This window comes from Histoplasma capsulatum (assembly GCF_000150115.1).
Source record: "Histoplasma capsulatum G186AR genomic scaffold supercont2.3, whole genome shotgun sequence".
NCBI classification, from domain to species: Eukaryota; Fungi; Ascomycota; class Eurotiomycetes; order Onygenales; family Ajellomycetaceae; genus Histoplasma; species Histoplasma capsulatum.
This window is the reverse complement of record NW_025544803.1, coordinates 348,001-374,892: the sequence shown is the minus strand read 5'-3', so window position 1 is coordinate 374,892 and position 26,892 is coordinate 348,001. Positions and strand designations below refer to the sequence as shown.

Here is a 26,892-nt window from a genome sequence, read left to right as displayed (position 1 = left end):
GCTGTTCCTCATTCGTGCTCACGTCATCTGTTCCCGGCCTGGTTGTTATCCTCAGCTCAAGTCACTTTCCGCTGGCCTCCCCGCTCCTATTACCGCCGTTCTCTATCATTTGTGGCATGGGTATGGTCGATCGCTAAGTTGCACCGCTCCTGTTAGGAGCTGTGTGAGCGTAACGAACCCGCAGGCGCTGCGGTTTAACAAGACTATATCTACGCCAAAAGGATTTCATCTAAACCTGCCTGATAAACCAGAGGGTTAGAGAATAATTGTTGCCGACATTAACAGATACACAGTGGGTCCTCTTAAAAAAACAAGGTATATAATTACCAGATTCAACCTCTCAAGTAACGGTTCTCGTCCCCGCACGACGGCATTCTTTCGTCCATGTTGTGGCGGTGATCGTTAAGGATTTGAGATCCCCGCACCCTTTGTCGTCAATCGACATTATGTCTATGGGCCGCACCAGCTCGTCAAGAACTCTTGGCGGCTCTCCGTCGCAACAAGGGATCTCAAATTCAGACAACCAATCGACAACTCCTACATTACATTCCGGGGCGACTCCGCCGCCGGGATCGTCTCCTTTGAAAAGTCTACAGGTATATTCCACACGGATTCCTCAGACGTACATTACGCCCTTCTGCGGGGCTAGCGCGGGTGTTGCGTCGGGTATCGTGACGTGCCCGCTGGATGTGATAAAGACAAAACTACAAGCACAAGGAGGGTTTCAACTGCGTCGGAATGGCAAACTGATTGAGTCCGGAACACTGTATCGGGGGATGTTCGGGACGGGGAAGACGATATGGCGAGATGAAGGTATTCGAGGGCTATATAGGGGACTGGGTCCGATGCTGCTGGGTTATCTTCCCACATGGGCTGTCTATTTGACGGTCTACGATAGGTCCCGCGAATATTTCTGCCAAAAGACAGGTCTGCGCGATTCACTTCTTCTTTCTATCCTTTGATCTGCTTGCTGATTTTTTTTTTCATGACTATTTGTAGATAACTGGTGGTTAGCCCGAGCATACGCATCACTCACAGCTGGCACTTGCTCAACAGTAGCAACAAACCCAATATGGGTTATCAAGACGAGGCTCATGTCACAGGGTTTTCGACCTGCTAGTAACGGCTACCAAGCTCCATGGTACTACAAGAACACATTGGATGCGGCACGCAAGATGTACGCGAGTGAAGGCCTCCGTGCTTTTTACTCTGGCCTCACTCCAGCACTCCTCGGACTTTCACATGTCGCCATTCAGTTTCCACTATATGAATATTTCAAGATGGCTTTCACTGGCTTTGGAATCGGTGAACACCCAGATGCCGGTTATCCCCACTGGACAGGAATCTCAGCAGCCACTTTTCTTAGTAAAGTATGCGCCAGCACAGCAACATACCCGCACGAAGTCCTTAGAACCCGACTACAAACACAGCAAAGATCCTCACCGGCCTTTTCATCAGAAGGAATTGCATTTCGAGGTGGACTTGAACAGCCGCAGGATCACGGCAGGCCGCCAGGGACTGGTGCGGGTGCGTCCTCCTCAGATGGGATGCGCAACCGTCCGCGATATCGTGGCGTAATTCGCACGTGCCAGACGATTTTTATGGAGGAGGGCTGGCGCGCGTTCTACGCCGGGATTGGAACGAATTTGTTCCGCGCTGTGCCAGCGGCTATGACAACGATGCTCACCTATGAATACCTTAGAAACATTATCCACTGGATGCAACACGAAGGCGAACAAGTGCTGATTATGAGCGAGGAGGATGGCTCATCCGCATATTGAAAAGCAAACTTTCTTTTTCCATCAGAAGGCTGCCTGGAGCATTAAAAAGGCGTTGCGACTTCTATATAGACCGCACATAGCACCTTGTAAAGTGCTGTATTAAATTTCTCCAAAAACGAATGAGGGAAATTGATAGTGCGCCCGCTGCTCTCAATTGACTCATTTCACTGATCTACCATGCCATTTTCATATTTTGACGCACTTCATCATCCTTAAATGTTACTATCCCCTGTCTATTTCCTTCCCTATCTTCCCCAGCAGTACATGTGTATATATTCATATGTACTCTATTTAATTTCGTGTTCTTCGGCTTCGAGTGACCCTCACCGTCTATCTTTCTATTTCCAATCCTCTCACCTCTTTTTTAAACCCTTTTTTGACCAATACTGTGACTATATTTTTGAATGAAGTGTGAAACAGAACACAGCATATACGTACGAACATCTGAGCATTTTCTGGCGTTCTCTCTCTCCCTGTCTCTCGTCTTCTGTCATTTGTTTTTGTTTTTTTTTTTTTTTTGTTTCCCTTAAGCAAAATACCCCAAATATGGCCGTGGAGCGCAAAATTTCAAGAAACATAGCTACGCCACAAAGGGGATTTTTGTTTTCACTTCCTTTCATTCGTTGCTTCAATGATTGTATTTGCCCTCCACTCTTTATTACCGTCTATGATCAACATTTACTGAGTTTGATTTTTTTTTTTTTTTTAATTTTATTTGTTTATTATCTTATAGCATCAGGTGTTACTTCTTGTCCTTCTTATGTTATCTTTGTATCTTCTTTTTTGGGCTATCGGGAGGATTGCGTGTTTTGGTCTGCATCTGCCGTGACGTATGGTACTTGCTGTTCTGAGGACTTGCGAGGTTGATTGTTACATTCCCTCTTGGTAACGCGGTTCTGTTTTATTTTATTTATTGTTTCTCCCCCTATATATACTCTATTTTATTTTACGCTCTATTTGCATTTTCCCAACTTTTTTTTTAATTTTCTATCAACATACGGACAGACAGACAGGCTTTTAAATATAAGCTTTTCTCTAGCAGATTCGTTTTCAGTATATCAGATATTAGATTTCCAAGAGCTTAATCACCCGTAAAAACTTTTCTTCTTCCATTTTCTCTTCTTTCGCCGCTCATCTTGTTGTGCCGGCTGAGGCCTCATATTGAGGGAGCATGGCAATGAACATTTTTTACCCCTAATTGGCGTTTGGGTCAAGAGCAAAATCAAGTTTTGAACTGATTTCTGTATAATATAAAGTTGACCACATTAGCTGTAAATCTCCATATATTCTATGATTTGGGAAGCCTTCCAGGGACCTCGTAGCCATGCCCTTTTTAAAAAAAAGGCGGTCACGATGTTATTTTGTACTTTTAGATATACAAACAAAAAAAATCAAATAAAGCTAGTAAAACATACATTTTCCTTTCTCAAACTATTAGTGTAGGTGTGTGTATATGTCTAAATAAAAACCAAAGAGAAAAAAAAAACCTCAACCGACCCTAGATCATAAGCAGAGATCCTGAGCAAAACACGCCCCAAGCTCCCAACTCCCGTTTCCCAATCTCAACTTCAGGGTTCAACCCCTAGTTCTTTCGTCCAGACCCTGATGACTCGTTGTGGTTAGTTGGGGTCAAGGATGAATATCTAGCGTTACGGCGCGCACTGCGTATACTGGTTATGCAGTATGCACCAAGCACAAGAGCCATTCCGAATGCGGCCATCGGGACGTGGATGGACTGGAGAGAGTGTAAGCAGGAAAATAAATGATAGGATAGGGCCGGGGGAAGCCACAATGGAGAAAGAGGGCAAAGAAGAGATTTTTTCCCTGGCCGTGAAATGTTGGATATTATTCATTCAGAAAGCTTACCCTCGGATTATTTCTCGATAGTCTCTTGCCTAGGGATGGCTTCTTGTCCGTCGTCATGTTTGACAATGCGCAGGAGGCTTTCCTCTCGCTTGAACTCTGGACAAGAATCGAGGGTTGTCAGATGTCTTCCGTCTTTTTGCTGTCTTGAGTTTACACTTCTCCCTGGACCTTAGTTTGATTGACGGGCTTTAGATCCTCAGAGACGTATCATAGGCTAATGAAAAGTTCTCATTGAGATGGAGATATTGAGAAGTATTCTCATCATATGCTGCCCTTGTTTATCTTTCGTGGAGTATAGGAAGGCGGTGCGTACTAAAAATATTTTGCGACTTGGCGTTGCAAGATCCCTCTCGTAAGTAACCAGGTACTTTGCGCCGCTAAATTAGTATGGACATTGCCTGCTTGTGTCTGTCGTTTGTCCTGTTTGTCTCCGAGGTACTGAGCACTCTCTCACACTCGATTGACGTGGTGGCACAAAGTGGCCGAGAAAGTTGTTGAGTGCGTCATATATTGTTTTGTGTCTATCCTCATGGCCAGCTGTAAGGCTCCTCTAGTCAAAGGGATGCTGCTAATTATTAAAACTGCTTTTGGCATCCCTCCTATCCGCCAGCCAGTTCATGCGTGATACAGGCAGAATCCCATCTACACCTTTCCATTTTCTCAGCCTGCCAGTTGATTTCTGTCTTGAGGTGGTCCGCCCGCGGAAATTTAACGCTATGGTAGCAAAGGGGAAGCAATCCCCGCTGGATCGGCTAAATTCTCACACAAGCCATGTTCAACTTTCGGAGCCATGTATGGACAAACCCCATCAGGGCTGTGTTTTGGGTAAGATCTCTCCGTTTCCAAGGAGGAATGCGGAGAACTGAGTGAGCTTACTGGCTGTGCACATTGCGATACCTGATCTTGGAATGTCACCAATGTTGCACAAAAGTTCTGCTGCCCCAAACCGCAAAGACATCCTTAAGAGTCCTTTTTCTCTTTTCCTGCTGAATATACCTTCATGCCATGTGCCCGGAAAGCCCAAACATCCCATATGCTTTTCCTGTGTAGCCTTGACCCGTCTGAAAGCGAAATGAAATGCAAACTGGGGAATGCCTTGACGGGCAGAATATCAAAGTTAGATATACACTGCATCCCCTTGATGCCTTTTGACCAGACAGAAGCCAAAGAACAAAGCTTTTTTTTGGGGGGCCAGAATGAGCACCAGAGTTAAGTGCAGACGTGACTTCAGCATGTGTCCGAATTATCCACTGGGATGAAATCCCGGGAGTTCAGTCTCCTCTGTTCCATTTTCTGCACTTCACCATCAGATGAGGATCGGATGAATTAACGTTGTCAAGCTGAACTATCCCCACCTCGGACTGTTCTCTCAGCCCTCACTTTGCAGGGCAGATAGCGCGAGTTTGACGAAACCGCCCATCCAAACCTTGAAAGGGACAAGTTTCAATGAAGGATTCAAACTGAGACTTTTGATCTTAAAAGAGAGCTGGTTTTTTCCAACCTCCCAGCCGGCTGAGAAGAAACCAGGATGAAACATGAGCGCTTATCAACATAACTTATGCCACCTCTGCCATTTTCGAGGCGCGTTTTGCAACCGCAATCGTTTTCTCGTCAGATTTGATTGCTCGTCCATTTGTTAATGCAAGCAGGGATGCTTACCCTTGCCCACCGGGCCAAAAGAGCTCAGCTACCAACTGGCCGTGGAGGGGACGAATCGTCAGTCCAATCTTTCCAACACATACACACACACACACACACACACACACTCCTCCCACTACTTATCAGGATTCTATTTACACCACACATGACCTTTTTCTCTTTCGCTTTCTTTCATGCTTTCGTTTTTACCACCTCAATAACAAGAAGTCTTCATAACAACCCATCAATCTAATCTGATACATAATGAGTGTGTCACTTTTCCAAACAGCCTCCCCCCTCTTCGTCATCTGCGCGGCCTCAGTTCCCCTGTTGGTCTTCTTTCTCTATTCTAGGTTGAAATACTACCGCTTCCATCAGTTTTCCCACTTCCCTCAGGCCCCGCCCGACCTCTTCTTCGGCCACCTCAAGATAGTCAATGAGACCATCGCCGAGGAACCCGGTAGACATCATGGTATGATACATATAGTATATGGATATTCACATGGGAAAGAAGCCAAGCTCTGACCAATATCATCTATCCAATCTCTAGATCATGCCTTGTGGCAGCTCTTTAAGAGCACTCCAAAGAATGGCGGCATTGGTCTATTTCCCTTCCTTCCCGTTCCCTTGTCTCTCCCTTCTACTTACCATTTGGTTGGTCCATGAAATAAGCCCTCTTCGACCTCCGCCCCATCCAATATCCGTTAATTCTCATCGGCTCCCACGAGATTGCTGAACAGATCTCCAAAGCAAGCGCCGTGTTTAAATATAGCGTTCCCAAATCTCCTACTGCGGGCATGCTGATACCCGTCGTGGGAAAGAAATCTATCATTCTCACAAATGATGAAACATGGAAGCATGGTCGCAAGAAATTCAATGCCGCCTTTGCCTCCAGCAACCTGGTAACCTTCTTGCCAAAGATACTTGACAAAACCATGGAGTTCCTTGCTTTGCTGGATGGATATGTAGAATCAGGGGAAGAGTTTTGCTTGGCGGAACCATGTGTCCAGGTTACTTTTGATATAATTGGTGGGTTTGAATTTCCTACATATGTATATATATATGTGTGTGTGTGTGTGTGTGTGTTAGCAGTGAATATTGGGTCCAAAATATTTCCGAAAACTAAGCAACCAAACTAGGTCTCGCGGTTCTCAACATCGATTTCAAGAGCATGCAAGGCCAGGATAAAGTGAGCGTTATTGTTCGAACCTTCCGTTCGCTTCTAAGCACTTTTCCTACTACGTTCGCTTTTGATAGTTGGTTCACCAATCCAAAAGGCCACTACCGCCGCATTGCGCTAGTGAAAACACTCACGGCCTCCCTCACGCCCATCGTAAAGGAGAAGTTTGATATGGCGCACAACAACATACGGCTCGACAATAAAGTTGTCGATCGCAGCGTCATGGCCATGGGGTTGAGGCAAGTACATACTCTCACCCCACAAGTTTTAGAGGAATGTGTTGATGCTGTTAAATCTTTCCTCTTCGCTGGACACGATACTACTGCTGTCGTACTGCAATGGTCAATCTATGAACTCTCTCGGACGCCACGCGCTCTCGCGGCGATGCGCAAGGAGCTAGATGAGGTTTTCGGCCCGGATGCGGACCCCAAATCTGTCGCAAACCAGTTACTGGAGGATAGCAATAAGCTCCAAAATCTCCAGTACACATCCGCTGTAATCAAGGAGTCGCTGCGTCTGTATCCACCTGCTGGCTCAGCCCGCATGGTAGCCCCGGGAAGCGACTTCAGACTTAATACCAAGGATGGGCCCTTGGATGTCGGAGGCATGATTCTCTATGTTTGCCATTATGCAGTACATCGGGATCCCACGGTATACGGTGAGACGGCCGACGTTTGGATACCTGAACGGTGGCTAGGCCAAACGAGCACTACATCAGAAGACAATGCACCAAGCTCAGTTGATAAGGACAAGAACTCATCAACAGCCGGGGCAGAGGGTCAAAAGATTCCCATATCGGCGTGGAGGGCGTTTGAACGCGGCCCGCGCAACTGTATTGGGCAGGAACTGGCTAATCTGGAGGCCAGAGCCATTCTCGCGATGGTGGTGAGGCGGTATGAGTTTACCAAGGTAGGGATTGGGTCGTTGGCCTTGAAAGATGGCAAACCTGTGCTGGATCAACACGGACAGTTTGAGGTAACGAAACCGCTGTTTGGGGTGAGTTCCTATGCTTTTCCTCGTTTTTCTTCTGTCCCTCCTTTTACTTCATTCTTGTCGCTCTCATTTTTGTTTTTTTCGTTGTTAATATTCCATACTAATACGGATTCTCAGACCTTTAATGTTACCATGAAGCCGGTTGATGGAACCTTGATGACAATTAAATACGCATAAAATTGAATAAATATAAAATCTGTTTTATCTGCTTTCTTATGAGCAAGCTTTTTGGCATCGTTGAAAGAATCACCTTTGCCAGCTTGGACTCTGCGAGGTTTCCAGTATTTTCGCTTCCATTCATGACTCAGTGATTTTGTGGGTAGGCCAACCTAATGCCAAATATCGGCATTCTCTGTCCTCCATACACAGGCTAAGAATGTTGATTTAGGGCATCCAGCATATTCTGGTTCCTCATCTGATCGCGAGGGCCGAATGCAAGATCAGTTGTGTATCAAGTACTTAGTAAAGTCCCAATCAATGACTTCTGATACTAGATTGTATGCAATCCGATTTTTTGATTCAGCTCCACAATCTCCCGTGTTTGCTCTGCCAGTCGTGTCGACCTCTTTCTTCAAATCTACGTCATATCCACTACAGAATCCAATTCCCCACCCCTACGTACGTCAAATGCCAGTCAGTCAGGGGTGAACGAGAGTAGGAGAGGATAAAGGAAGAGCTTCACGACTAAGATATGATTGTGTGCCTGCACTAGGTAATATTGCTCTCTACTGATTGAAAAGAGGGACTCACGCTTCCATCAGCGGGTAGCAAGACAGTCGATCTCTCACATAAAATCAGGGAATAGTTTTCGTGTACACACTAACGTATTCCATACACTTAAATCGAAAAATGAAGGACAAATACGTTTCTTAACAAGATTTTATCTCCTTTACACATTCGTGATCAAAAACATTCCTGATTGTCGAAAGATTGCTCTCATCTCGAAAGCCAATTTATGTAGAAACCTTTAGGTAATTCTCTGAAAATGATGTCAAATTTAAGAGCTTTTATCAACATGACACTTTCTGTAAGTAACTATATAAAGTGTTCAACCAAACCCTCTAGAAAAGAACCTTTAGGTAGGTGTCCGCCTCCATCATTCTCTTCCTCGCGGCCTTCCTTCGCCCCCTGTCTCTTCCTCTCTTCCGAAAATGTCATCAATATTCGCCCCATGCCTCCCCATCCTGGCCTTATCCAACCAACATGGCTACTTATGAAGTTTTGTTGACCCAACTGCTCATTGTAATACTTTAGTATGCCGGAGGTAAACCTCAGACCCGAGGGATTCTCGCTAAATTTAAAAAGTTTCTAGTATGGAGGCTGCGTTTCTTGACGCGGTTGAAAGTTGCTTCAAGTGATTCTGTTTGCATCCTCAGATTCAACATTGTTCTGTTTTATGTCTCTGTTCATGTTCAGCTCCCAGGTGGACGATGTTATCTCCTATCTCCGGTCATGTATATATACATCTCTGCCCCCTGCTCTTTCCCAGGAAATTGCCCGGCACTGGAAATTGGTCTGTAGACCTCCCGGCTGGTATTCAAAGACAACTGCAAAGCCCGAAGGTAGTTCCATCTCGGGGCTAGGAGCTGAATATAACAATGGCAGCATCCCTGTGTGCCCCGCCCTGTTGATAAGCAGGCTGAACATGTACATATAATCCACAATGAAGGTCAGAAGATGGTGGAATTAACGGTGATTTACATTTATTTCGGTAGAGACATTCCGAAGCTCTATACAAAAAGTCTATACATCCAGATATCGCTTTAAAAAAAAAAAGGCAGGTGACCAATGATTTTAATACAGAAAATGGGCTGTCCGAAGGGAACAACAACTTAGCACGATCAATTCTCAAGAAGAAAAGAACCCATCCGTTAATGCTGCTTTAGGAAAGTAAGGAGAAATGTGGATGAAAATGGGAACAAAAAGTCACCTGTCGAAGGGAAAATGGACGGAAGGGCGAGGTGTATCTAGACCGATATACCGGGATAATACTTACTCCCGATTCATTAAAACCATGGATATTATATTATAACGGCTCAATCAGTTATGCAAGCCAAGCCGACCCCTGAGCAAGAGCCAATGCTCATAAAACTCCAATTTAATCTCGACTCGTAGATAGTTGGCCCATGCCTGAAGGAACCGGACGAAGTTTCGTGGCCACAGGATGCTACCGTGTTTGTGAATGATTTCCATTTGCTCCTCGAAGACGGTGCAGGTTGCATACTTTGCTAGAATCAAGAATGTGCGTAGGGGCCCGTGGCGGGTGTGAAGGTTTTCGTCGAGGCTGCGGGCTGGATTCGTGGGGCAAAAAGGTGGTTGGTAAGTAAGTTCCCATTTTTACAATATTTGGTTGGAGGAGGTGCAGTGGATGAAGTAGCTTACTTAGATCATTGGTCTTCAGAATCAAAAGGATGATACGGGGAACCTTCCCAAGCATTTGGACTAGTTCTTGAAGCAAGCCCTCGCCAAGTGCACTCGATATCGCTTCCTTTTCCTCCTCAGAGCGGGATGATACGACCTCCTTTTTCAACAGTACGGTGTAGTCCCTACCTGTAATCGCACTCGCAAACAGAGGGAATTGGGCATCTGTGACTCCAGCTACCTTATGCGAATACTCGCGCATCCCCGCTTCATCGGAATTGATAACAGCAAGCCATAATTTTGCATAGTTGCGTCGTAGTTCCGTGGAGATGTCACGATATAGGCCGTGATCGTAGAGAATGATATCAAAATTTGGCTGTCGTCTCGAATTGTTTTTCCTGACAGCGATATTCCCACCATGGGGGTCACAATGGAGAGGAGCACCATCTCCGAAAATCATCTCGTTGAATATGTGCGCCAGCGCCGCGGACACCTCGTCTCTATCAATTTTGTTGGAGTCTAAATATTCGAGGTCGTCAGGCCGATGGCCCGCAATAAATTCCATGACGAGAATTCTCTTCTTTGCCCACATCACTGGATTTGGTAAAAGTTAGTATACACACCGCGCAGAACATTCTTCGCAGTGCATTATGCGGAGTTACTTACCTTGAGGAATAACCAATGGCGCAACAGCAATCGCCTTCTTCCGAAAATACTCGCGGGCTCTCTTGGCATTCTCCCCTTCCATTCTAAAATCCAACTCCTGCGGCAAAGAAAACTCCATCTCATTAGATAGCCACTCAAGATCGTATTCCGGAAAGAACTTTTTCAGCATCAAAAATGTAAACCGGGTCAATGCAAGATCTAGCGGAACCCATTCAGCCAACGTGGGGTGTTGGACCTTCACCGCAACCTTCTGGCCTGTTGCCCTTAGCACACCGACATGAACCTGCGCCAGGGATGCAGCTCCGATGGGGACTCTATCAAAACTCGAGAAAAGCTCGTCGATCGTGTGTCCAGTATCCTTGACGAACATCTCCTCAATTGACTCAAACGAAGAGACCGGGCATTTATCCTGCAGAGGGATAAATGTCGTAGTCCATTCCAGTGGCAAGAGATAACCCATGCTACTCAAGTGTTGTCCCAGCTTGATGAATATTGATCCATTCTTTTCCAGCACGCGCAGGGTCCGTTGCGCGCAGCGCTTGTGGCAGGCTTTCAACCACTCCGCTTTTTCTTCCTCGGAGTCCGAATCTCGGTTTAAGGTCTTGCGGTAGCTATACAGAAGCGAAATAGATTAGCCCAGTCTAACATTTCCTTCCCGCTCTTTTTGATTCAAATTCTAGTACAAGGCATACAACCACCCCAAACCCCAAAACCCAAAACCCAAGCATAAGAGGATCCCCCACTTACTCGTTAATGCAAACGGCCAACGCAACACTAACCCTCCCCGTCCTTTCCGCCGCCGAATATACATGCTTCAAATCGTCCGAGAACGCGAACAACGCCGCCCCCAACGTTCCCCCTGCCGCGGCATATCGCAACGCCCTTCTAGGCCGCCTCTTATCATTGGTGTTGTTCCCCCAGTTATTATTGAACTTTTGAAACTGTGGTGTAGTCGTTGAATATTCACGCGAAAGAAGGTGGGCGATCTGATGTCTTTGCACCCGACGTTGCTCCAGACATTGGCGACATGTCCATTGTGACAGTCGGGAATTGGGAGCATACAGGAATAAGGAATTGGACGATATTGACGACGAAGATGCTGATGCCGATATAGGGCAGCTACAAGGGAGTAGGAACGGAATGGGTATTCGAATTTGGGGTCGCATGGTAAAGTATGGATAGATAAGATGGAGACTTCTTAAGGAGGGCCAGATTTCAAACTGCCATGATAAATTCAAACGAATAATAAATGAAATATATGAGGATCCCCTTCCCTTTAAACCGCATCATCTCAATTTCGATTCCGCCTTTTTAGTTGGCTTGGAGCTTGATTCCCTAGACGGTCATATTATCTGGCCTCCATATTTTTATCGTCTGATGACGGAGAAAGTTCTTACATTTTTTTTTTGGACTTGCATGGATTAAACTACGTCACGTGCCATAACCTTAATGTGTGTTGGGGCTTTCGATTGGCTCGTCCCAAGCAATGACGCTGGTGTGATCGAGCTCTGCTGCCACAGTATCCTGATATCATTTAACCCACAGCGGTCGGTTGAAGGTGTTACTACGTAAGTTTTCAATGCTTCATGAGATTATTGTGAAATCCCAACGTTAGCAGTAATGAATGATTTTAAGGAAATAAAAAAATCATCCTGTGAAGGAACACTGTAGCATTCGTTGTATGCAATGGAAAACGACTGTCTGGAAAGTTGTTTCGATGTATTCAGGGGTAAAATGAAGAACATAACCAACAGCGTTGACAAAACATGGAGCTGCAGAGATCAGATGAGAGCTAAGCCAATAGAAAGGAAGTCTTCGTATTCTTGAACTTGTACCTTCTTTCAAAAAGGCAGGGGAGGCCAAGCCAATCAAAACACCCTACGCTTCATACTCCATCGTTGAATGCCAAGAATGGAGAGGAGGGAAAAATGAAAAATTGATAACGATGGTAACTGAAAAGAGGAAATGTAGTTAACAAAATAGAAGAAAAGGAGAAGTAGAAGAAGTACTATAGCTGAATAGCTATGCCCAGTGCGCCTATGCTATGCGGGTATATGTCGTGTGCGAGTGTAACTGTTAGTATGCGAGTACGAGGGGGAAATTCGAGGAAAACTTCTCTCTCCATTTCTTCCATTCCTAACGCTTCACACATCATCATAAAAGGAAAAGTAATCTGGTCGCTCCGGAGATTCACGGGATTTTCACCAATAAATGAATACCCGTATGTGGGTTATTAGGGGAAACCCATTCTCAGGATGCAGAATTAAAGAAAAGTGAAGAGGGGTAGAAAATAGCAAAAAGCGGGGAAAAAAAAGGCCGGTGGATACCAGGAGAATCGCTAAGAGGTTGAAATAAAAGGAAATAAAACCAGCATCACAAGCAACTCCCCATCCAGTCTCCGGTCAAAACCGTGCCCAACAGCCACCATTGATTAAGGACATTTAACACAATTTCATGGCTGATTTGCCCCAACCATATCACGTCCATCCTGAGCCACCCGTATTCGTCCTCCGCCTTCGCGCATTCCCAGTGGAAGACGGCGGCATTATCGGTGATGTCGACGTTCGCATATGATCACTCAACTGCGGCGACGTTGCTAATGATGATACCGACGACTGCTGGGACGAGGATGGTGACGACGATGGTGGAAGCTGAGACATGGAACGCGGAAGACGCACTTTCACACCCACATTTCCGGCCCCGCCGGCCCCGCCTGCACCACTACCACCGATGGTCACCCCAACAGCCGCAGAAACACCGCCATTTTGGGACCTCCCATCTCGACTACCGGGCCTCAGGCCTAGGCTGCTGCTGATCCCATTCTCGCGACGTCGCGGCGTATCCCTGCCCTCATAGAGTAGCTTCGACGCGCTGGACCGGCTGACCTGCGGCGTGGTGGGCATTGAATGGCTAGAAATTAAGGTGGCAGGTGTCGTGGAGGTGCTTCTGCGCCGCATGGTTGTTCGACGCTTGATTCCAGCAGTACCAAGCATTGCGGCATCGCTCTCTTCGCTCGACTTTATAAGCTGAACTGCTAGTTCGCGGACGAGGACGCGTGAATCGTTTTGTAGTTCTCGGATTGCGTCGAGGAGACCGTAGCGGCTTAGAAGGCTGCCATGTTCCTCTGTTGCGTCACATATTGTAGAGAGGATACGTAGGAGGTTCACCCGCACAGCGGGTTTGGTGTGATGGAGTTTTTGCCCGATGCGGCTGCACATATCTGGCCGGGCTAAGGTCGATGCGATCGGTGGGCTTAGTCGCAATAGCTTTTGGAGGGGTTCCAGAAGATTTTCAAATGCATTTGCTTTGGATATGGTAAGGCAACGAACAATAGCCTCGATGAAGGGAGGAGGGCCGTTTCGATCGTCGAGAAGATGTTCTTCAACTTTGGCAGTCTCTTCTTGAAGCCTATAATTTTTAATTCGTTAACCGGGAATCAACACGCCAAGGGCATTGGATATGATATGAATGTATAGAATGGGGGGGATGATACCATGTAAATATGGCGTCGAGGGCTGTGACCTGCCAATACGGATCAGAAAGTAAAGATACGTAGAACGATAGGCCCTTATTGCGCCACAGCTCTCGACGACCGACTTTCCCAGAATGTGCCATATCGCAAAGAATAGGTAGTGCGAATTCCTTCAATGGCCGCTCTGTCTTGACAATTTTTTGCAGGAGAGGTATGATGCCATTCAAAGCTGCGTCCTCCTGGCGCGGTTTGCTTAACCTGCACATGTTATAGATGGTGTTAAGAATTTGATTTGATACTTCTCGGAAATGTGTTCCTTTCATGCTCGATCTCAGGAGCTCCGTAAGGACGTCGATTGCATTAGAGTTTTGAAGGCAGTCGATGGTCGTGGACAACATGGATAGGTTTTTGATAAATTTCAGCATCGTTATTTGGTGAACAGGAGTCATCCTTTTCAGCTCCTTAAGAACTCCTACAGGCAATTGTCAGTAAAATGCGAAAGAACATGGCCCATGTTTCCTCAGATTCGATTTAACATACTATGCAAAACAGTCCTTTCAGCAACCATCTCCTTGACGTGGCTTTCAGCCTGAGAGAATATGAAAAATATATTCGCAATACGTCCTTCACAAAGCCTAGCCAGTTCCCCTTCTTCATCCAGAACCCTGCTTAAAACGAGGGACAGTGGATCCAAGACTGAATTTCTCGACAGGATACGGCAGAAGTCGTTTTTTGGTGTCGATCCCTATATTTCAAGCGAACAAAAGAAAGTAAAAAGTTCAATGATGTGAGTCCGAAAAAACTTCTAGAAATAACAGCACTGGTAGGTGACAAATAGGTAAGAATGAGAAATATTCTTTTACCTGCAATTCAAATACGCTCCATATCCCATTAACCCCGATTAAAACGAGGTCCCGCTCATCTTCATAGTCATCCTCAAGAAACTCGACCAGAACATTCAACCCACCCGCGCTAACGAACATCTGCAAAGTCAACGTCGACGTCTGATACATCTGCTGCACGAACGCTGCGGCCTCAAGACGGATTTCCCGTGGGTACTTCTTGGATGCGAACTTGTTGATTATAGGGATCCCGCCGACGAAACAGAGGTTCTCTTGGACCTCATAATCGTCGAATATAATCTAACTCGAAAAGAAAAGACAAAAAAAGAAAAGATCCATTAGTTGCGAAAATGAGACATTTATATTAGGTTGCGTTTACGGATAATGAAAATAACCCACCGCATTAACAATCTTCAAAAGGTTCGATATCACATCCCGTCTCCGGCAGTTTTCAAGAATTTCTAGAATAGGAAGCATGCCATGTGCACTGATAATTACACTCTTCGTCTCTGGCAAATCGGCATATAAAATCAACTTTAAAAGGGTACACATCAGTAAGGCACTAGGATAATTATTTATATAGAGAGAGGTGGCGTGGATGAGGGAGGGAGAGAGCGCCAAAGAAAAAACTCACCAACTGCTCCGATATATCCGCCAACACATCATCTTCCTGCGACGTTTTCAACGAGCAAACAAGCCCCTCCACCTGATTTCGCAACCGAGCATATTTATCACGAGCGATATTAGCCTCCAGATCCATCTCATCCAAGCCCTCCTCAAGCTGCGCAAACGGGTCGTCTTCATCATCCACATCCCCCAGCCATGAGTTACACGATAACTTCGAATTGAGCATGAGTGCGCTTCGGTCTGAAGCGTCACCATCGTCGCTTTCGGCTTTGACAAGCGTATCCTCATTATTGCCAAGGATGTCAGAAAAGTCCTCATCGCCCTCGTCTTCCGCGAACTTCTCTATCTCGATAGATGACCGCGAGCGGCTAATTGGATGCCGCCTGCGTGCGCGGCGCAATTGCTGCGGGGAATGATCCAAGTCATCGTGACCGGTTGTGCTCTGCTCCAGGACTGTGCAGTTGGTCGAATCAACGACATCAGGCTTGTTCATGTCATTGCCAACGCTCTGACACAGTCAGCTTCTTTGGTCTATATTACGAGCATTGCAAAATGGAAAGAATGGAAAATAAAAACACTATCGATACTGGAAAACTGAGGTCGTACCTGAATAGCACGCAACTTTTTCTCAAGGACAGCGTCATTCGCGACAATGAGATCAGAATAATCTTCCACGGAACTCTCTTTATAGAACGCAGCAGGGCGGGCTGGTTTAGCGGCGATATTGGATCTGGGATTGACAACGGCGCTGCCAGTTTTAATAGGAGGAATGGAAAACTTCCGGTGTCGCGATCGCGTTTGGTTTTTAGGTAGACTACTGCTCCCGGTACCGCCACCCTCATCCTCCGAAAACCTGTGAGAAGGAACAAATGGACGGATAGTTTGCATTGGATCTGTCTCGTTGTGATCAAAGGAACGGTTCACAGTCGTATTACCATTTTCGTCGCCGACTGCGGGGTCGTTATGACTCCCGATACTTTCGAATTCAGCCACACTCTCAAAAGAAGCAAACGCTTTCAGCTTCTCGGGTGATAGCATCCCACCAAAATTGTCATGTGGCTTCAAATGTGGGAGGCGAAGCGCGCTGGGGGATATGGCGGATGCAAAATCATCATCCCAATTATCATCGGCACCGTTGCCGGTGGGCGACCGAAACCGCTCCGCGGCATCTCTGTCGTTGCCCGTCCCCGACCCCGAACCTGAAAGTGATTCTCTGGATGGAATGACGAGCGGAAGTGAAAAGTCTTTCTGTCCCTGTCCTGGCCCGGGGCTCATATAACCTGGTCGGAGGGGTTTCCGCGCGGAGCTTGCTTCCGGTAATCGCAGTGCCTCATTCCATTCCTGCACGCTCTTGACGGCTTTCTCATATTCGGTTGATTTCGTGGGAACGACAGAATCGGATCTTCTGGCATTGACGATCCAGGGGTGCTTCAAAAGCTTCCGCGCGGCCACTCGGAGGTTCGGGTCTTTTTGGAAACATTGCATCAGGAAATCTCTCACAGCCTGCTTAATGGTTAGTCTTTTCAAATGGCGACATGAGCAAGATTTAAGGGGTTGGGGAGCGGATATGGAAGGCTAACAGGCGATGCTCCCTGGGGCAAGGGGGGATGGTCGTCATTAACGATACGAAATAAAGCCTGCATGGGCTGGAATTTGTAATAGGGAGGTTTCCCTTCCAGCAGCTCGATGACGGTGCAACCGAGACTCCAAATGTCGGATGCAGTAGTTGCGCCGGAGAGCTCTATCACTTCCGGCGCCATCCAGTACGGCGTCCCAACAACGCTAGACTCATGGAGTCCCGTTGTACGACTCGCAACGCCGAAATCTGCCAGCTTGACTAGCCCTTGTTTCGTGGTGAGAATATTTGCTCCTTTGATATCCCTGTGTATGACACCTTGTTCATGTAGGTATAGAAGCCCATGGAGCACCTGGGACATGTAAAGGCCGACGAGGTTCTCGGGAAATCTGCCAAAGTTTTTCGAGATAGAGTGCAGAGAGCCATTCTCGCAATATCTACAACCAGCTTGAAAATCAGGGAAACGCACTCCTCGAAAGTTAGCTGCGGTTGGTCAACGTACTCCAGGATAATATTTAGCGTCTCCGCTGACTTCACAAAACCGTGGTACTTGACAATGTTTGGATGCTGCGGAAGTTAAAAAGTAAATATAGTGTCAGTTTTATTGTTTCGGTTCCTGAACCGAAACAGCAGGAGCCACAACTTGACAAGGCAACCAGGGAAACTGGGACAAGAAAAGAAAAGTAAAACGGCCCTTACATCGAGATTCTTAAGCAAGTCGATTTCTTGCTAAAGATTTTGTTTCCAAAAAATAGACATAGAACCGGCGTTAGAAAAACAAGACAAAATATCAGGGTCGTGAGAGAGGATCAATTTCCTAACCATAATAACTCTAAGCTCGCTCTTCGGCAGGTCAGTAAGCTTGATCTGCTTGACAGCCACTGTTTCACCCGTGCCCCAATTCAGTGCCCTGTATACGGATCCGAAAGCGCCCTTCCCCAAGCAATCGCCCAGTTGCTTGTTGCAGCATTAGCCTACATGCATGGATATAAATATGTATGGAACTGGGGATGAGGCAGTATCGAACATACATAGTCCGTAAGCTCCGCAACATCCTTCGCAGTAGACTTTGACGACCTCGTAGACTCCCTTTTAGATGGAGATGTGGCCGATCTAGCAGCTCGAGATCTCGGGCCGGCGGACGTGTTATTCTCATGATTATTATCTTGAGGTCGAGACGATGACGGTCGAGACGGCGGTCGGGCGGTGTCTCCCGAGTAATCGTCTGATCGTGACACCATCGCGGCTAGATAGCGGAAAATGTATGATACTTTGGTGGAGATGGAGGAGGAGACACGGAGGCATGGGCGGCGGGAGGAAGTAGTTGTTCTTGAGGTGAGGGAGGAGTCAAGGGGGGGAGGACGGAGGAATGATGAGTGTCATGACAGGGCGAACAACGGGCGCCACCAACAACAAGCTTCGATTCGAATGAGGGGACGAAGGGAGGATGCTCGGCAAAGGTATTTCAGGAGGAAATGAAGCGGTAGTAGATGTTGTGGTGGTGGGAGATGAGGCAGTGGTAAAGACGGGAGATGGAAATGGAAGTGAGTTGGTGGTGTGGGTGAACAAGCACATTTCCTGGTTCCAAGGACTCCACCCTCGAAACAAGCTAACGATATGATCCAGATCTCTGGAGGATCCTTATTAGTGTGCGAATTTTAAACACTTGGGACATGGTGCTGTTCTTCTAGAGAGAGAGAGAGAACCCCAATTTTGCTCAATTTTCGACTTCAAACCCCTTTGTCGGATTAATTTTGCGGTGTCCTCTTCCCCGCCTGCGCAGCCAGGTGTAGTAGACCCGGGCGATGACGCAGTGGAAAACGCGATAAACAAGAAGCCGCCGACAGCTGGTGGTCGCTGGTCGCTTGGTCTCAGCCCTACTGATAGACAGATAGTGAGATATCTTATCAAGATGCTAACCAAGGCTAGGCAGATACCCAGACAGAGACCAATCCCTCAGGGCTTGCTTGCCCGATAAAATCAACATGGAATTCTATGCAAAATAGCTCAATGTGTACTCTGTATCTAATGAAACAATGAAAATGCAATATACAGTACAACAAGATATCTTTGTTTTAAAAACTTGAAAATGAACCATCGTCAAGCCTCCTTGATCGACTCACTAACTACTACTATCAATAGCCACACATCACCGCCCACCTCGCTTTGAGATGTCATCGGTCCACTCCATCGCGGACACTATATTACCGAAGATGAATAATTCTCAGGTGCGCGTGTCTCGGGATGTGGTGTTTACCCATGTAGCATCAACATCAGCATTGCCATTGACATCAAGATTGCCCGCTGCTGGATGGTTGTTTTTGGAAGTCTAAAGTTTAACTAATGACATTATTTATTGCCTTACCAAAAATGCCGGTGTAATTGCCTTTTTTCCGCCGCAACAGACTAACCAACAGTTCAAGAGAATAAGGTCTGTGCTTACAATCACTATATTCAACACTGGATATATGATGTATACAACATTTTAATGAATGCTCTGATCAGGTAATTCTCTGGACCTTAATTTTATAAAACCTTGCTGACCCTGGATGAAGCACAAAATCACACAAAAGAGTGCATCAAAGAACCGGGCAGAAGGGATTAAAACATGAAAGCAGTGTTGAAAAGAACTTTCACAGACAACTGCACAAGCATGAATAAAGTGGATTCCTACTCATATCCAAAAGATTATAGAGCTAGAATATGGAAATAAATACAAAGAAGACTGCAGATAATTGTATATAGATTGTATGATTTAACTAGAACACTTGCTTAGCTTGCTATCTTCAATTTTAGTATGAGAAAAGGACTTTTGAGATGAGCCTCGGTAGTTGACATCACTTTAGTCACACGAAAGTAAACTGGCACCTATATTGATAGAACTACGGAAACTAGAGTGTCAAATTTCTCATGCAGTGTATTTACTATTTCATAATGCCACATCAAAAAACATTGCGGTGGCAGTGTCTAAGATGCGGAATGGGTGGCTATGCCGTCGTGGGTGGCTGAGGGCCAGGTCACACCACCACGCCCCCAGGGGTATACACATCACTATGAGCGCAACCATTGCTTTTTGCTATGGATAACATAGTGGTCATAGTGCTATCTTATCACGTAGGTATTACTATATAAATAATTTATTCTATACAATTAAATAATTATAGCAAATTATATTTACTTGAAAATATCGCTTAACTTTAAAGTTGCTATATGTAGACAGTATGAAAAAAATGTCCGTGCTATGGATCGCTTATATCTCGGTTAGTCGGAATGGCGGAATCTCATAAATGTTCAAAAATCAATTATTAATATAAACCGATATATAAATATTTGATTCTTCTCGAAAATAATTGCATTGATTTAATTTCAACTACTTTTATTGATTGTATCTTAAATATGAAGTACATATTTTCCTTTTGGCAGTTTATAGTTGCTATGATAGTAGAACTAGCATTAGCAAAAGAAGTAAGTTTATCAACTTATTTTAATTACATACCACTTTTTTAATTGTATTTTTTTGATAATACATATTAAACTTCTCACAGAATACAGGGGAAAATACATTAAAGCTTCTAAATAATCAGAATATAAATTCTAATGAACTTATTGATAATAAAAATATCGAGGTTGAAAATACTCCTTTACTAAGTTCAAAAAGAACTCCAACAATGTCAAACTTATTGCTAAATAGCCGGTTTCTACGTTGCCATGACCTTCCATGTGATGTTAATCTAGAGTGTCTGGTACATAGTTGTGGTCCTTGTTTTTTCCCGGAAGATTCTCCCGGTAAAGGTTATTGTCTTGATAAAGTGGATTCAAGTTAACACAGTTTTTCATTTTACAATGGCAATATAACGAGATCTTTTCAACTTTTTTATTTCAACTTTTTTTAAATGTGTTTTTAAAGTAAATAAGAGTACTAAGAGCAGGCTGCTCTTAGCACCCTTTTTCAAGGCGTGGGCAAACGCGCCTCTTGATTCATAGGCGAAGTCAGTTAGTTGTTTTATGGTCTTTTTGTGGGTAGTTAGTGCTGCGCCAGTGCTCCCCATTACATCACCCTTTATTCTCATAGTAATTGTTTGAATATCTAGTAGATAAGCATGATATATCAAGATAGCTACTAGTTAGCAACCTCTATTTCATTAGTAAATTAATCAAACATCAAATATTAAAGCGTAACTATAGACAGATGAGAAGGTAGAGAGTGTGACGGGTTAGCACCCGTTGGTAGTTAACTTACGCAACCAACCCCCTACCACACGCTCACATGCTCATGCGCGCTCATGAAGTTCTCCCACACCTCCTTGTGATTCCACCCCACAATCATGTACATCTTGACATTCTAATGATTCTTCCACTCTGTGCTTCTTCAGAGTATGATCTTCAATATTTCTTCTGCTTTAATCTTCTTATCTATAAGAATCCTCTTATACAATCTCTTCTTCTGATCTTCTTTCTCTTTCTTTTCTAGACTGGCCGTGTGACCATGCATGGGACTGGGGCCAAATTTTTCCTCAGTCCCATTATTAGATATCTTAGTTCTGGTCCCATATAGTGTTTAGTAAATTAGTCACTTTACACTGTTTATATTATAAATCTAGTCTCAGATCATGTTTTACTAATAAATTAGTGGTTCCAGTCCCATTTGGTCCCATTTTACAAAATGGGACCAAATGGGACCATGATTTACCCTATATAGGTTGGCAGCGATAGATTAGCAGTGATAGATTAGCAGTGGTAGGTAGGTTGGCAGCGGTAGGTAGGTTGGCAGCGGTAGGTAGGTTGGCAGCGATAGATTAGCAGTGATAGATAGATTAGCAGCAATAGATTAGCAGCGATAGATTAGCAGTGATAGATTAGCAGTGGTAGGTAGATTGGCAGTGGTAGATAGATTGGCAGCGGTAGGTAGGTTGGCAGCGATAGATTAGCAGTGATAGATAGATTAGCAGCAATAGATTAGCAGCGATAGATTAGCAGTGATAGATTAGCAGTGGTAGATAGATTGGCAGTGATAGGTAGATTGGCAGCGGTAGATAGATTGGCAGCAGTGATAGATTAGCAGCAATAGATAGGTTGGCAGCGGCATAGATTAGCAGTGGTAGGTAGATTGGCAGTGGTAGATAGAGGATCTAATAGTGAGCCATCAGAGCATTGAGCACTAAGCAAGATAGAGGTAATATCTCCATCAATCATATCATCAGATTGATGTATTATATAATCATCAGAATGGGATCAAACTTGAGTCAAAATCATAATCAGTCCCAGATCATGTTCTGATTTTGATAGTCAGTCACTTTACATGAAATATCAAGATTTTTTAGTCTCATTTCACTCATATTTTGATAATTCTAGTCATTTTACACTTTCATTCTGATTCTGATTCTACTAAAATCATGCCAAGAAATGAACTGAGATCAAATCAAATCAAATCAAATGTGTAATTCATGATTCCAGCAGTCAGTCTACTGTGAATAGTATTTATAAAGAAGTTTGATAAGCTTAGCACTGTAATACTGTGAATAATATTTGTAAAAATCTGAGTATCTATAAATATTCTATTCTCTAGAATTATATATCTTTAGATACTGAAATAAATTATTAATAGACTTATGAGTATTCACTGTATTTAAATACAGTAAATAATAATCTAAATTTATAAAATATTCTTCAGCAGTAAGCACTGCAGATGACTGAGTTATAATAATAATTTACTGAAATAAATATATCTATATTTATTATTTCTTCTACATCTGCATTTTATGAAAAGTCTCTGAGAGAGAAGTTTTCAATTCTTGATAAGTATATAGAAAATCTAGTATTATATTTTATATAAAAGTTAAAAATAAATATCAAATTGAATATTAATAGTCAAGTAATAGATTTATTATTGAATTAAATATAATATATTTACAGTAGATTAGATGATGATATATTAGTAAAATTTTAACTCTGAATAAATTACTGCTTAGATAATCAGTATATATTAGAGCTAGTTTTCTGACAGTTTAATACTCTCTTTTTTAATTCTATACTTTAAAATATTAAACTGATTAAATAAAATTCATCAGAAAAATACTGTATTAGCAATCTATCTATTTAAATTTAATTATAAACTCTTAAAAGTAGATGAGTAGAACTGAAATGATATTATCAAAATTAATATACTGTTCAAAAATTTAAACTTTCAACTATATAATTAAAGTATAGAGTATCTGAAACTCTCAATATACAGCAAATACTATATAAATCTCTATCTATTTAATAATAATCTATTTCAATTCTATATATTTCAGAACTGCAAAGAATTTCACTGAATAAATATATATATTTCAAATCATTTTATATAGACTGACTGTGTAATTATATATGAAACTAAGATTAAATTTTTTCTCAATTTCATTATTAGATATTTTAGTTCTGATTCTATATAGTGTTTAGTAAATTAGTCATTTTACACTGTTTATATTATAAATCTAGTTTCAGATTATGTTTTACTAATAAATTAATAATCTCAGTTTTATTTGATCTTATTTTACAAAATGAAATCAAATAGAATTATAATTTACTCTATATAGATTGACAGCAATAGATTAGCAGTGATAGATTAGCAGTGGTAGATAGATTGACAGTGATAGATAGATTGACAGCAGTAGATAGATTGATAGTAATAGATTAATAGTAATAGATAGATTAGCAGCAATAGATTAGCAGCAATAGATTAGCAGTGATAGATTAACAATAATAGATAGATTGATAGTGGTAGATAGATTGACAGTAATAGATAGATTAACAGTGATAGATAGATTGATAGTAATAGATTAACAGTAATAGATAGATTAGCAGCAATAGATTAGCAGTGATAAATTAGCAGCAATAGATTAGCAGTAGTAGATAAATTGATAGTAATAGATAGATTGACAGCAGTAGATAGATTAGCAGCAGCAATAAATTAACAGTGATAGATAGATTAACAGTGGTATAAATTAACAGTGATAGATAGATTGACAGTGATAGATAAAGAATTTAATAGTAAATCATCAGAGTATTGAGTACTAAGTAAAATAGAGATAATATCTCCATCAATTATATTATCAGATTGATGTATTATATAATTATTAAAATAAAATCAAACTTGAGTCAAAATTATAATCAGTTTCAGATTATATTCTGATTTTGATAGTCAGTCACTTTATATAAAATATCAAGATTTTTTAGTTTTATTTCATTTATATTTTAATAATTCTAGTCACTTTACACTCTTATTCTGATTCTGATCTCACTAAAATCATGTCAAAAAATAAACTGAAATCAAATCAAATTAAATTAAATATATAATTCATAGTCTCAGCAGTCAGTCTAATCTTATAATAATCTCTGTATTTAAATCAAAGTCAATAAACTGAATCTCTTATATAAATACTGAATACTCAAGAGTTCTTAATATCTCAGATAAAAACACTATCAATTAAATTGTCAGAAAAGTCTGTATATACTGTAATAAATCAGAATACTTTATAAATCAGTATTCAAATATAATTCTTTCAAGTCAATCTCTTATATATATAAATACTGTATTGTCTGTGAATAGATAAGAACAGAGAAAAAAAGAGCTTTCACTCTAAAATATAAATAAAAGTTTAAGAAATAACAAGTCAGCTGAAGATTCAAACAGAAGATATAAATAGATATAATTATAGTCTCTATTATTATAAATAATCTAGTCAATATATATACAATAATAGATAGTAATTTTCTTTATTATACTTTTATAAATACTCAGCTGATAGAGAAGTATAAACTTTAATATATTTCTTTCTCTGAACTGTATAAATTGAATGAATTCAATAACTCTAGAGAATCTATTTTCTACAATATAATAAAATTCAATATTAATATAGAAGAATATAGACTGGCTGTGTGATCATGTATAAAACTGGGATCAAATTTTTCCTCAGTCTCATTATTAGATATCTTAGTTCTGATCTCATATAGTATTTAGCAAATTAGTCACTTTACACTGTTTATATTATAAATCTAGTCTCAGATCATGTTTTACTAATAAATTAGTGATTCTGGTCTCATTTGATCTCATTTTACAAAATGGGACCAAATGGGACCATGATTTATCCTATATAGGTTGGCAGCGATAGATAGGTTGGCAGCGGTAGGTAGGTTGGCAGCGGTAGGTAGGTTGGCGGTGATAGATTAGCAGCGATAGATTAGCAGTGATAGATTAGCAGCGATAGATTAGCAGCGATAGATAGGTTGGCAGCGGTAGGTAGGTTGGCAGCGGTAGGTAGGTTGGCGGCGATAGATTAGCAGCGATAGATTAGCAGTGATAGATTAGCAGCGATAGATTAGCAGTGATAGATTAGCAGCGATAGATTAGCAGCGATAGATAGGTTGGCAGCGGTAGGTAGGTTGGCAGCGGTAGGTAGGTTGGCGGCGATAGATTAGCAGCGATAGATTAGCAGCGATAGATTAGCAGCGATAGATTAGCAGCGATAGATAGGTTGGCAGCGGTAGGTAGGTTGGCAGCGGTAGGTAGGTTGGCGGCGATAGATTAGCAGCGATAGATTAGCAGCGATAGATTAGCAGCGATAGATTAGCAGCGATAGATTAGCAGCGATAGATTAGCAGCGATAGATAGGTTGGCAGCGGTAGGTAGATTGGCAGCGGTAGGTAGGTTGGCGGCGGTGGGTAGATTGGCAGCGGTGGGTAGGTTGGCAGCAGCACTAAACAAGATAGGGGTAATATCTCCACCAATCATATCATCAGATTGATGTATTATATAATCATCAGAATGGGACCAAACTTGAGTCAAAATCATGATCAGTCCCAGATCATGTTCTGATTTTGATAGTCAGTCACTTTATATAGAATATCAAGATTTTTTAGTCCCATTTCACTCATGTTTTGATAATTCTAGTCACTTTACACTCTCATTCTGATTCTGATCTCACTAAAATCATGCCAAGAAATGGACTGAAATCAAATCAAATTAAATCAAATGTGTAATTCATGGTCCCAGCAGCCAGTCTAGAAGAATATGAGAAGAAGAGTATTTTTATATATAAAGTACAGAATTTCAAATATAATTTAATACTTAATCTATTATAATTTACAGAATTTGAAATCTTATTAGATATATATAATTATTATTTTATTTTCTCAGAAGATAATTATATTTATAAAAAGAATATTAATAGAACTGCTGATTTTATTCAGATATCAGTAGAAGTATTTAAATTATTAATTCATTAAATATATAAAAAGAAAAATATTCAGATATTTACTGTTAGTATAATGAATATCAAGAAAGTATTAGAGAAGTTAGAGCTCAAGAATCTCAAAAAGCTCTGTAAAGAACTTCTTAAAATATATAAAAACTTTACAGATATATTTGATAAAAAAGCAGCTGAGATATTCTTCTCTTACTGAGAATATAATATAGATTATATAATTAAACTTATTAAGAAAGACAGTAAGAATCTGCAATTATCTTGAGACTCTCTTTACAGTATATTATATAATAAACTTCTTATTCTATAAAAAACATTTAATAAATTACTGAATAAGAGTTTTATCTGTGTTAGCAATTCATCTACTGCAGTATTTATACTATTTATAAAGAAATCAGATAAAGATTTATAATTCTATATTGATTATTAAAAACTTAATAAAATTATATAAAAAGACTGATATCTTCTTCTATTTATTAATGAAATGTTTGAATGAATAGAAAAAGTAAAATAATTTATAAAGCTTGATATCTCTGCAGTCTTCTATAAGATAAAAATTAATAAAGATAATAAATAACTAATTATTTTTTATATATACTACAGACTATACAAATGAACAGTGACTCTTTTTGAATTAATGAATATTTT

At 42.1% G+C, this 26,892-nt stretch overlaps 5 protein-coding genes across 5 annotated transcripts; 3 read left to right on the top strand and 2 right to left on the bottom strand.

Moving 5' to 3' along the window:
• Window positions 1-394: 394 nt before the first annotated feature.
• On the top strand, window positions 395-1,781 carry HCBG_02296 (mitochondrial folate transporter/carrier; the record flags this gene model as incomplete). The annotated part of the gene is made up of 2 exons (XM_045429345.1): window positions 395-927; window positions 1,000-1,781. 2 exons carry the CDS (start codon window positions 447-449, stop codon window positions 1,779-1,781), a joined length of 1,263 nt encoding a protein of 420 aa, XP_045289240.1.
• Window positions 1,782-5,549: 3,768 nt separating this feature from the next.
• On the top strand, window positions 5,550-7,635 carry HCBG_02295 (cytochrome d8-PA; the record flags this gene model as incomplete). Its single annotated transcript, XM_045429344.1, has 4 exons — window positions 5,550-5,757; window positions 5,958-6,314; window positions 6,425-7,461; window positions 7,576-7,635. The coding sequence occupies 4 exons, from the start codon at window positions 5,550-5,552 to the stop codon at window positions 7,633-7,635; spliced, it is 1,662 nt and encodes a 553-aa protein (XP_045289239.1).
• Window positions 7,636-8,661: 1,026 nt separating this feature from the next.
• Window positions 8,662-9,352, top strand: HCBG_02294 (uncharacterized protein; the record flags this gene model as incomplete). The annotated part of the gene is made up of 3 exons (XM_045429343.1): window positions 8,662-8,711; window positions 8,875-9,105; window positions 9,262-9,352. 3 exons carry the CDS (start codon window positions 8,662-8,664, stop codon window positions 9,350-9,352), a joined length of 372 nt encoding a protein of 123 aa, XP_045289238.1.
• Window positions 9,353-9,498: 146 nt separating this feature from the next.
• Window positions 9,499-11,651, bottom strand: HCBG_02293 (ABC1 family protein; the record flags this gene model as incomplete). Its single annotated transcript, XM_045429342.1, has 4 exons — window positions 9,499-9,749; window positions 9,841-10,413; window positions 10,486-11,096; window positions 11,233-11,651. The coding sequence occupies 4 exons, from the start codon at window positions 11,649-11,651 to the stop codon at window positions 9,499-9,501; spliced, it is 1,854 nt and encodes a 617-aa protein (XP_045289237.1).
• Window positions 11,652-12,962: 1,311 nt separating this feature from the next.
• On the bottom strand, window positions 12,963-18,243 carry HCBG_02292 (cell division control protein; the record flags this gene model as incomplete). The annotated part of the gene is made up of 10 exons (XM_045429341.1): window positions 12,963-13,893; window positions 13,979-14,429; window positions 14,498-14,702; window positions 14,821-15,099; window positions 15,434-15,934; window positions 16,033-16,929; window positions 17,007-17,439; window positions 17,472-17,569; window positions 17,702-17,731; window positions 18,034-18,243. 10 exons carry the CDS (start codon window positions 18,241-18,243, stop codon window positions 12,963-12,965), a joined length of 4,035 nt encoding a protein of 1,344 aa, XP_045289236.1.
• Window positions 18,244-26,892: the final 8,649 nt, after the last annotated feature.